This window comes from Amblyomma americanum, chromosome 1, assembly GCF_052857255.1.
Source record: "Amblyomma americanum isolate KBUSLIRL-KWMA chromosome 1, ASM5285725v1, whole genome shotgun sequence".
NCBI classification, from domain to species: Eukaryota; Metazoa; Arthropoda; class Arachnida; order Ixodida; family Ixodidae; genus Amblyomma; species Amblyomma americanum.
The window spans coordinates 522,314,526-522,326,615 of NC_135497.1; the positions used below are offsets into that span (position 1 = coordinate 522,314,526).

The 12,090-nt window shown below is 45.2% G+C and overlaps 1 protein-coding gene across 1 annotated transcript in view; it reads right to left on the reverse strand.

The window, feature by feature from the left end:
* The window catches only part of LOC144128760 (uncharacterized), a 205,611-nt gene that overhangs the window by 34,716 nt on the left and 158,805 nt on the right, over positions 1–12,090 (reverse strand). Inside the window, exon 5 of the mRNA XM_077662434.1 lies at positions 10,137–10,259. Coding sequence (XP_077518560.1) covers positions 10,137–10,259 — 123 coding nt within the window. The remainder of the gene's footprint in view (positions 1–10,136; positions 10,260–12,090) is intronic.

A 12,090-nucleotide genomic window follows, 5' to 3' on the forward strand; every position in this document is an offset into this window, starting at 1 on the left:
GCTGCCAGAAGAAGCATAAGCGGAAGTTCGTTCAGTGTCGTGTTGGTGTCGTTTACAAGATCCCGACCTCTTGTGGCAGTTTCTACATCGGTGAGACGGGACGATGCATCAATGACAGACTGCGTGAACATGCAAAAGATATAGAGAACAAGTCTCGCAGAAACCATCTTGCTGTGCACTGTGCTGAGTGTGATGATTGCGAAGCGCACCTCAATAGGACCACTATCATCGCCCGTTATAAAGATGAGACCACAAGGCTCATTTCGGAGGCTTGCCATATCAGAAAGCTCGGTAACACCTGTATCAGCAGCCCATCGATAAATCTACTATCAAAGGAACTTGCGTATCTTAATCAGTGACGTGCCCCTTTTTTTAGTCAAGTTGTGTGGTTGTGCGGTATCTTTCTGTCATGCTTACTTTGTGTTGTTACTCGTGCCATTTCATTTATATGCTGCCTCACCTGTAGCAATAAACCATTTGGTTGTTAGTCAGCGCCGGTGTTTTGTGCTTCTCTTGTGTCTCGTCTTTGATTGCGCTGTTTTTTCCAATTCGTTAAACATGTACCAACCAGCCCGTATTTTCCCTCTTCTGGAAATCATTCTTCTTGTGTCCCTGTTCACTCCAGCCACAGTTCAATTCTATATGCATCATCGTATGCGTTGTCAAATGACAACAAATACACTGCTGTCTCTCATTAAACAAAACGTGTATGTGTGTATTGTGCATGCATGAAAAATTCACCATATTTTAGCTCGTTGTCGTCAAATATGATTGCATCTATATATGAGGAAGGCACAAAGTTCCCAACTTTTAGGAACATGGAAGAGCAATGGTAACTGCAAGTGCGTGCAATCTCAGAAAAATGACGAAGCAACAATACTGATTTCTGTTCGTCATGTTTTTCACGCCAGTACGAAAGCCGGGATAGAAATACCACAGCGATGCTTTAAAGTGGCAAAGCTGTGCGTCACAGGGCTAAAGTGCACGATTTTTATTCTGCAGTGATAGCAGGCAATCGACTGCTAATTATCAGTGCTTCCTGAGCTGCATTTCTATGAACATTGTGCAAACGAGTATGCAGCGTTGTAAGCAAGTGTGGGGAGTTCTGTTGAGGGGCAATCAACGTTGGCATGTACAGAAACAAGGTGGCGTTCTGTTGAGGGGCAATCAAAGTTGACATGTACAGACACAAGGTGGCGTTTAGTGCTTGTGACCACGAAGCATTATTCTTAACTGTCCCATGAATTAAAAACAAAGCGGTTGCTCAGTACTGCAGAAAAGTCAACATATGCCTTACGTAGTTATGTATCCATAATTAAATACAGGAGTAAGTGTGCCGGCATACAGGTTAAGGGAATGCAAGAACCGATTTTGGAGGTTTACATTGCAAATCCTGGCTGCGGCAGGGATGGAATGCTTTGTATAGGATTTCCAGAATGAGATGTATGATGGTGCAGGATAGAATGAAATGAAAAATAAGCTATTCAAGTACGTTTGGGGCATACATGCATACGTTCTCCAAGGCCGCAGCGGTGGCAGTGGTTATGGCACTTAGCTGCTGATCCGAAGGACTCTGCTTCGATCCTGGCCGCTGCGGTCGAATTACGATGGAGGCGAAATATCAGAGGCCTGCATACTGTGCGATGTCAGTGCACGTGCGGTAGCCTAATGATGACAGCTTTTAAGTTTAAGATGAACCAACTGCTCAGTTGGTATTGTCCTGAGTATACGTGAATATATAAGTTACTTGCATAAGCATACACATATACAAACCTCACTGAGCCACATTATGAGGTCTGTGCGTTGCTTAGCTGAACACAACAGACAAGCAAAAAGGAAAGACTGGTTAACACAGATGGGCGCACTAATACATGTTTGCCTTTGCAGTGTGATAATGTAGGTAGATAGAGCCTGCTGGTGCAGTGTGCAGGTTAGCCCAAATGCTGATATTGTGTACATCTGCCCCGATATTGCTTGAAATAAATTACTGATGAAAGTCTAGTGACCACGTTATGCATAATACAGCACTGTATTGGTTTGCCGAGGTGACCGAATGACTGCACACCTTTTTTAGTATGTATCACACTTTAGTGGTCCTAAATACTATACTTGAGTGGCGAGCTTTGAAATGGTGTGCCAGGTAGGAGATCGAAGAGTTCGTCATTTATAGCATCGCTTCTGTAGTGAAGTTGCTGTAGTTACTGTCCTTAGAAGCACAGTAAGTTGCACAGCCTTGTGAGGTGCAAGACAATTGCAGTCTTTCGTGGCATGAACAAAAATGAAACTTGAGATGCAGTGGCATGAGCTAAGAGTCTTAGTGCAACCAATGCAGAAGAAACCACGAATTGGAACGGATTAGTTAGTGGTGTGTTGGTAAGGAGTAAAAAACCTGCAGTTTCGGCATGAGATCAAGAGATTTGAAGATGTCCGTTTAGTGCTGCGACACGACCTCGAAAAATTGTTCCAGAAAATAAAACAAGCGGCTCAGGTTTGAACTCATCCCGGGAAGCTTGATTTGTGGCATATAGAATTACAATACCCAACCTGTGGCTACACAGGAGTTTTGAAAGAGACTTGGAAAATGATAACGCTAAGGACATGCGTAAACGTCCTAGGCTGTGGGTGGTTGTAAAAGGATTTATAGGTGAGAGTACGTTACACTGTGCGCCTTATTAAATGCCGAGTAATGGGACGAGTATGCAGTGAATATTCCCTGCTCAGCAAGTCCTTATATGTAGGCACAGTTTACTTATGCTGACAGACAGTAAAAAATGTTAGTGCACACTGTCTTCGTAACATTTGGAAGTGCGCTATTCAAGTGCATGCAAACGCATGCTCTGCATAATCGAAACACTGGTATTAATTGAAAGATGGCAGACCACAGTGTTACCAATCAAGAATTGTTAGACGAAACATTCAAGGGGATGTTGTAATATCTGTAATAAAAAGCTTAGGGCCAAATGCAATGCATTGCGCAATGCCGAGATTGCAGGAAAAGGAAGGATGAGTAAGAATTAGTACAGGCAAATTATCGACGCCTGACTGGCAACAAATGGATCCTGCTCAGAGTGATTGGATGCAAGTTAAATCATAAATGAATCAGCCTACACAGATGAGGGGTTCTATCACATGCTTTTTCAAAATCCCGAAAAAAAATCAAGAGGGAAGTTGCATTCAAGGTGCAAGTGCATGCCACGAAAAGCGAGAGCATGTTGGCTATTGCAGAGATGCTTTCTAAATGCTTGCCAACTCAGATGAAACAACTTAGTGGGGCAAAATTTAGCAGAGCAATATTACATAATATAATGTATGATTGCAGCACGCACCAATGCCAGAAATAGGGCGACAAGTGCTGGGTGATCATTGGTAGGACGCATCTAGAGGGCAAACTGTGCTGAGGCAGGAAACTGTCTGTACATCGTACAATAAATATATGTTTACACTGCTGGGTGACTGGTGGCCAATGGAGCTAGAACTGCCACATTGTGCAGTGGTAGTGTTCTTTCTCATCATATGTGTTCCTAATGCAGTTTTATGACCTCCACAAGGCTCATTTTGCAATGTGCTCTTTAGAAGTGGTGTCAGGTGAAAGCGAATATTTTTTTTAACCACCAGACTCCTATGCCACAAAACGCATTCTTCTATCAGCTTTCAAAGTTTGCAAAGATGACTTTACTTGTTGTGTCAAATATTGCGCGCATAACATTATTCCTGCTGACATCATGAGAAATAAATAATTAGCGATAACTTCATCTATACAGTCATGACTCGGTAGTACAGAACTCATGAATATGGACACGATTTAGGGTCATCTTTTCTGGGGACTCTACTTTTTGAATGCATGTACGTGTCAATGCGACAGATAGTCGCTGGTCAGACAGTGAACAGGGTGAAATTGCATACAGTCCATTGTTGTACGTATTGCGGCGAAAACCTTTAGTGGCTCATACTTGCAGCCATGACCTTGTCTGGTCTTAGTTCATGCCCGGTCTCAAATCATGTCGCACCATTGGCATCATCAGCGGAAAAAAAATCGTGCACGGCGGGATTGGAACCACTATCCTTGCGATGCACAGCCGGTTGAGCAAACGAACACGCTACTTCCTGCCAACACATATATAATTATCCTTTTTTTCTCTCCACACGCTAATACATGTCCAGCGTAAGGACGCTAGAGAGTGTTTGTGGACAGGTGTCGAAGCAGACGGATACCCCTGAAACGCCTTCCAGTGTCTCCAGCATTTAAGATTCACAAACAATTGTGTACTTATACAACATCTTAACCACACATCAATGATACAAGCAGCAACACAGCACTAAAGATTTTCATCTCACCGCACTTTAGGGCAACAAAGTGCCCCCCTGAATCTTCTTTTCCGGTCTTAATCTGCACAGAAGTGTGAACAAAATCTCAACTCTGCTAACAAGACAGTAATGTACAGCGCAAAGAGTGTTACAAATGTTTTCATCTGAGTGGACAAGCCAAACACAGACACAATCATATGGATTTGTTGCACTGGGTTCTTCATACTGTACTTACCTTAAACCCATGAACTGTCAGGGACACTGATTGTTCCTGCTCACACTCTTTGTGGTTGCCAAAGCACTTCTTTTTTTGGTATCAAAATCATGACCACGGCTCGGCCAATCTCTACCTGGTACACACTACTCATTTTACAAAACGAATAAATCTGCTGAAAAAGTAAAGAACAGAACCGCTTGCTTACGTTACAACTTTTATAACCTAAGATGTGGCTCCCCGCAGCCCACAACACTAAGTTTAAACACAGCGCACTGCGAGACAAAAACTGCAATGCTCTGGTTTTAGGTTCGCACGTTAGGCAGAAACGGAACTTTGTTCCAGTGTAAAGCGGAGAATCTGTGAATGCTAATGGCCACAACCATTTCAGCCGATCCAAGCAGAAAATAAATGGGTTCAATTTATATCTGGTGTCATCCTCGACTGATCCACTGGTGCATCAATGCTGCAGGGCTCGCAGGAATGAGTGAGCATTGGCAGTGCAGAGCCATCTACCGTGCAAGAGTGTATAGCACATTTCAAGGAATTAAAAAAGCCTTTTAACTGTTGTTTGAGAACATGTGCAGGAATAGTACTTTCATGACCATGAAACAGATGCGATCGGATAAGTGTTGCACGCAACTTATCTCATAAGTAAGGTATGTACAATTATGAGTTTACTTATAAGCAAATAAATTTCGGCCGATGGAAAATGCGAGGAGGGCTAAGAAAATCTCGGAAGCATACTACATTGCCGACACTCAAGTTTTTGCAGGCCAAGCAGTGCTGTCACTCAGCGGGCAAATGATCGTGTTCATAGGCAGTCACAAGCAAATAAAGGCAGCAAATAAACATGCAAATGTGAATGGATTACATCTCTTGCTGAAGGCTCCGATAATTAATGCCTCATCAAATAAATTGATGCAGCTCATTGCGTTAAGCGCTGCTGCTTAACAGCTGTTTGGCACTGACAAAATCAAATTGGCAAACAGGCCTCCAACAAAAGCAGAGACAGCTTAATCCACTTTGGTACCTTTGATTTGTGGCACACACACACGCATAAAAAATGACGGTACCCCCGAACTGACTGTGCACTGCGCACCAATTTTTTAACACAGGCTACATAAGCGGCTGGCATACTGTCGCAACCCGCGCACCCATGATCATAAAACGTACTACTGTATGGTGCACCAAGACGCACAAGACTGGCGACGCTGCTGTTGTCGCAGCAGAAAACACTGCGACGGCCGTGCAGCCAAGATTGTGTCAAGTCGCACTCACAGCAGTTTGCTATGTAGCAGAAACAACGTCGTGGGCTCGCCTCGGTCGCGATCACTGCAGCCATCGCAACAGACGCGACCAGCTGCGCAGCTCCAAGTTCATTTCAGTATTCGGAAAACGGCGTGCTTAGCGAGTTTTTTGCAGGTGAACGCATCGCTGACTTAACAGGAAAGCACTCGCACCGACCATAATCACTTTCACTACGCGGACACTTGTCGCTATGCGATGAAACGTGCGCACGCACAGGAAAATAACTCGCAGCAGAAATTACAAAACACTTGCAACAGCCACAAACAGCTCCAAATCAATGCTTCGTGACACAGCTACTGCACAGGTCTTCCGTCGGTTTGAAGAGGCGCAGCAGGAATTACAACACTTGCAACATCCACAAACAGCTCGAAATAAACACTTCGTGACACCGCCACTGCACAGGTATTGCGTCGGTTTGAAGAGACATTCTGTCAACTCCGTCATCGGAGATGATTGCAGAATTGAACTAGTGGAGCTGTCGCTCACCACTGGTGAACGCAGTGAAGTTCGGAGTCGCTCTGAACACCCGTAATATCAAGATGTGGCCAATCGAATATGCTTCGCGACATCGCTGCTACTTCCCAGGCCTCGCTCCCCAGTTCAATCGACAGACGGCCATCTTGCCCGGGTACGGGAGAACCGAGGCGGAGGGGCTCGAGACGTCATTGACGTCACGAAAAAAGCAGCCAATAGCTGCAATCTGGTCGCCGGCCGGACCCGCTCGCCCGCTCCAAAGTTGAAGTTTACCAACTTTCCATCCGTTCGCCGGACGGGGCGGATCCGCTCGACCGCTCACCAAGCGGGCATCGCGGAAGCCGCTTAAAAACGATCGTACGATGGCCCTAACCACACCAACCTCAGCGGCTGACGTTGCTCACGAGCGAACGCCGAAGATCCTCCATGGACCACGCCGCATGTAGATGTCGCTCTAACTACGCAGACGCCGCATACAAACACGAACTCGACCTCTGAGCCGCCGCGATGGCTCAGTGGTTATGGTGCTCGGCAGCTGATCCGAAAGACGCGGGTTCGATCACAACTTTGTCGATCGAATTTCGATGGAGGCGAAATTCTAGAGGCCCGATGCACTGTATGATGTCAGTTCACGTTAAATAGCCCTAGGTGGTCAAAATTGTACGGAGCTCTTTACTACGGCATCTCTCATAATCTAGGTCACAAATCAAACCATAAACCAAACGGACTCGGCCTCTACACTATCCAACTTCAGAGTGGCGCCGCCTCCGAGAAAATCACCAACGAAACGCCCTACCTATGAATCACATAACATAGATGCCGTGGCAAGACGCCGAGGACGACGTACAACGCAATAGCCGTGACATCCGACTTTGAAGTGGTTATCGACAGCCGTAAAATTACCGTTCTAAGCGACACATGTGAAGATTATTTATTTTTGAATGAGAAGTTCAGCGCACATCTAGGCAATTCATGACCAATGTCGCAAAAAAGGCATCTCCGGCGACGGGCCCTCGCGCTGTGCATCGTCATGATGGTGTTATAAGATTAACTCTTGCAGTGCGAGTTTGTGGACCGCCTATGAGGCCATTTTATGACACCATCGGGACGATGCATAGCGTGAGTGCCCATCGCCGCACATGCCTTTACTACGGCCTTCGCCAAGCTACAGCAATGCTCCCGCTACACGATATTGGACAAGGGATTTCTTAGCGGGCATCAATCGATCACCGGTCTTCCATCGAAGCTCATCTCGCTTTCGACGGACCAAGCCACCCCTTCAATGAAAGCCCTAGAGCACCATGTCGCTCTGAGTGTCCTGGATGAACAATCAGCATGCCACCCCACTCAACCGTCATGGCCACTGTATGTACAACGGAAGGCGAGCACATAGAAGGCATAATCGAAAAAGTCAGCATCCCACCCCGCTCAACCGTCATGGCCACTGTAGGTACAATGAAACGCGAGTACATAGAAGGCATAATCGAAAAAGTCAAAATGCCACCCCGCTCAACCGTCACGGCCACTGTAGGTACAACGGAAGGCAAGCACATAGAAGCCATAATCGAGCGGAACACGGAGGGGCTGCTAGACCCAGGAATCGGAATCGAAAGAGACATCGCCCACTTTCGCAATGGCCAAGCTGAAGTGCTACTGACAAACTTCGGCAAAAATAGCGGCGCCCCAAAAAAAGTCAGGACGATTTCATTTCTCCACGAAATTATGCACATACGAGGTACTTTCGCCTTCTGCAACTCATGCGGAAAAGACCCGCTCCCTAAAAACCATCCGACTACTTTCAACATCAACGCAGCGCTACCCGAGCACAGACAAGACCGGATCCGCAGCCTCCTTCAGAGTTACAACCACTGTTTTTCTGCCTCGTAAAGCATCGAACGAACATCTGTTGCGAAGCATTGCATTATAAACTGTGAATGCACAGGACCTCTGCGTCCAAAGCCCCTACCGTGTCTCGACGCGCGCACGCAAAGCCATTCGAGACCAAGCTGAAGAAATGCCGCGCGACGTGCCATTTAGCTATCGGAGAGTGCCTGAGCAGCACAGGTAGTCTTCTTAAAGCAGGAGGACGGCCATCTGCGGTGGTGCGCCCATTACTGCCGATAGAACAACGTGGCCAAGAGAGATGTTTATCTCCTCAACCAATCGACAGTACCGTAGAATGCCTCTCGATGCCAAACACGTTTCTTCCATGGACCTAAAATGCGGGCACTGGCAAATCGAGGTCGATGAAAGGAACCGTGAGAAGACCGCCTTCACCACACCCGGCGGTCTCCGCAAGTTCAAAATATTGCCGTTTGGACTTTGTTCTGCCCCAGTAACCAGCCTGTAATGGGCACAGTACTGGCAGGCCTCAAGTGTTAAATGTATCGCGTATATTTACATTACGTCGTTGTCTTTTCGCCTACATTAGGCGATCATCTAAAAAGGCTTTGAGCAGTGATAGAGGCAATCAAGTTATCTGGGCTCACCCTGAATCAGTGAAGTGACATTTCGCTTACCAGCAGCTGCTGTTTCTAGGCCATGTCTTAACGACCGATAGAATGAACCCGGATCCGCAGAAAACAGCCGCAATTGCCCAGTTTCCACAACGAACCGACAATAAAGCTGTGCGTAGGTACGGAATTATGTGGGTACAGAATTAGCTGAGTGTTTGTTTATTTTCTATATAATCTGCTTTTTTACTTCTCTTTTCTGAATTAGGCTCTCACAAACAGCTGAAAAACAATAATCAGAGAAACCAGGCATGCTTAGCCGCTCGACTTTTTGATTTACACAATCGACCATTTGATGAGGGCAATTTTTTTCAGGGCAGCGTTGATGCAGATCATGGCAATCCCGCTTTATGTGATCTTAGAATGAGCGCTGTTAAAAGAGAGGAGCAATAAAGTCGGTTGGAAGTGCAGCACAGTCCTGTCTTCTTTGTTCGTGGTGTTCTCTGAGCGTTTTATTTATGATGCGAAACTGGCCTGCATTATAATTTGCAACAAAGATTTGTGGCTTACTGTTTGCAATAGCCAGATTACTTTTTAGAATTTAAAAAATGCGATCACATTCAGCGCTTCGGTTGAAAAGTTTTGGCTTTACCTCACGTATATCAAACATCGCGTGTCCTTTACGCACTCGCTGCTGTATCCGGCAGTTACCAAATCAAAATTCATTAAGATTCACTTGATTTCAAAGGCCCGACAAAACTTGTATTACAATGCCTCAGATGCTATTTCTTGCAAGAGAAATTTTTCTAACCGGCACATAAACGGACAAGACAGGCGCTAATGCAAAACGTGATGAACAAAAACGTGATGAGGCAAAAAAAAAGAATTTCGCTTGGAAGAAACATGAACCAACTAGCCCCCAAGAAAACGCTGTTTAAATACCTTTCTTCTACAGTGGACCTTATTCTATGTAATCTTTCTTCGACTCCTACATCTTCACACGTCGTCAACAAAATCGCACTGTGCCGTCAGTGACTGATCATGATATGCCTCCGCGCCGGTCTTGTCTCGTTTATGTATCGCGCTAAAAAAGAATTTCCCTTGGAAGAAACATGAACCAACTCGCCCCCAAGCAAACGCTGCTGAGATGCTATTTATATTGCTTAAAAACCTCTGGTTCACCTTCTCTGAATCATGGCTCCGTAGGTATGCGTGTGAAAATACATATGTAGCCCAATAAAGTACACCTGATAATGGCTTGTTTTTGAGGATGAGCCCTACACGAAAACGGCAATAAATGCTTGTAGGCGGATACTTAGTTACGCCAAGAAATAATACTGGCGTGGTACCTACACCTTGTAATATCACCTTGTAAATACCTTATCTAGAACTCCAGCAGCGGACTCCCACGCAACTATGGTTCCAGGGATTGAAGTCATGAGAGCAGTTTCCACCAACGGCTTGCTTTCGTGCTTGCGGTTCTGAAGTTCGTTGGAGCAAACCTAGAGAGAGAGGGGGGGGGGGGCATGAGGCGCCGACGTATTTCATCTCCTTCTGAGAAGCACAGCGAAAGCAGTGCTATGAAACTGAGCTACTGAGCAACCCCCCTTTTCGTTTTTTTCACACAGGCACATGTTGATGAACCAATGTTTGTGGATACTCATACAATACTCCAAAAACGCACGCCTCCACTTCTACAGTTGAAGATATTATCTGCCTTTAGCGCAAATGGCTTATCAACTACCTATTGCATTCTTTACCCTGCTGACGGTAACAGTACTGAGGTAAGATAAGTCCTTCCCTCTTCTCAAAAGATGCAGTATCGTTCTTCGCGGCATGACGCCATGGTTTTCTAACAATATAGATTTGATAAAACCAGAAGAACGTCTCTTGCTTGCGTGAAGGATAATCATCATTTGATGTCCCTTAAGATCCCGTAAGGAAAATTACCAGGGGAGGGTGGGAGGCAGATGTGTTAAGGCGTCATATAAATGTTTACATATATGCAAATAATTAACAAACCATATATTCTGAGAACTATAAATGTCGTTGGAATGTCAATATCCAAGTGAAAACAAAACAGAATAAGCAAGCGACGTAGGGATACAAAATAAAATTCACAGGGTAATTAAGGCTGCTTGCCTGCTGTGAAAGCGAAAGCATAAGTGTGTCATCGTGAGCTGTCTACCTCGACGCATGTTTCGCACTGAGGAATGAAACCAAGACGCGCCTCTTAACGCTGATTCGACAAAACGATGAATCCACAAAGGTTCGAGTGAAACTTACCGACACTCGCTTCGAATACCTGTCGCGATCTAGTCTCAAACCAGACAAAGAAAAGTATGCTATGTGGAACGAGAAATAAATACCACCTCCGGCAATGGTATACGACAAACGGTTGCGTCACAATTTTAATACGAAATTTTTTTGAGAAAACAAAATGGCGCACTAACTGTCTCACATATCGGTCGACATTTCAACCGCACCTCAAGGGAAGAGGAAGTTTGGGAAAGCATATAACTGTCACTTTGAATGCTTTTCGCAAGCTTGCCTCTAACTTGACTAGCACATGCAAGCTGTATGCACTAAGAAATGGTATGACACCACCCGAAAATGCTGTATGACAAACGGTTGCTCATAGCTTTGGGGAACGAATGTAGTCTGAAATACTGGCCCTACATTGAGGTCTGCCAGTGGGGGTATATAAGATGAACGAAATGTATACGATTGTCTGAAATTGCGGCTGTCGGCTTGCTATGTGCGTCCGAGGGCTGCATGGTGAGGCAGCCAGTTTTTCGTGCTTCGGTGGAGTTTTCTGTAACATCTGGGGCGAGTACACAGAATAACACATGCAGCTGGCTTCTCTCGTAATGGTGCAGGTAAGGCTTTCTCCTTAAAATCGCAAATGCAGTTAAAGTCAGTGCACGTTAAAAATCCCCAGGTGGTAGAAATTATTCCGGGGCCCTCCACTACGGCACATCTTTCTTCCTTTCTTCTTCCACTCTCTCCTTTATCCCTTCCCTTACGGTGCGGTTGAGGTGTCCGCGGATATGTGAGACAGATGCTGCGCCATTTCCTTTCCTCAAAAACCAATTTTCATTTTCAGTTAAATTTGACATCAGTGAATAAAATGTGTCAAGACATATAGCAGTACAAGAAAAATATTAAGCAATACAGTTACACAAAAAACCGGATTGATAGGGTGTAACGTGGGTGAAAATGGGTATTGCGAGTTGAAGGAATCAGTTAGTAGCTATCTGTAACTGGAAGAATTAGACACAGTAACACTGTTGCTCATAAGACTGTTTTATTCTATGGCAATAGCAAGAAAAT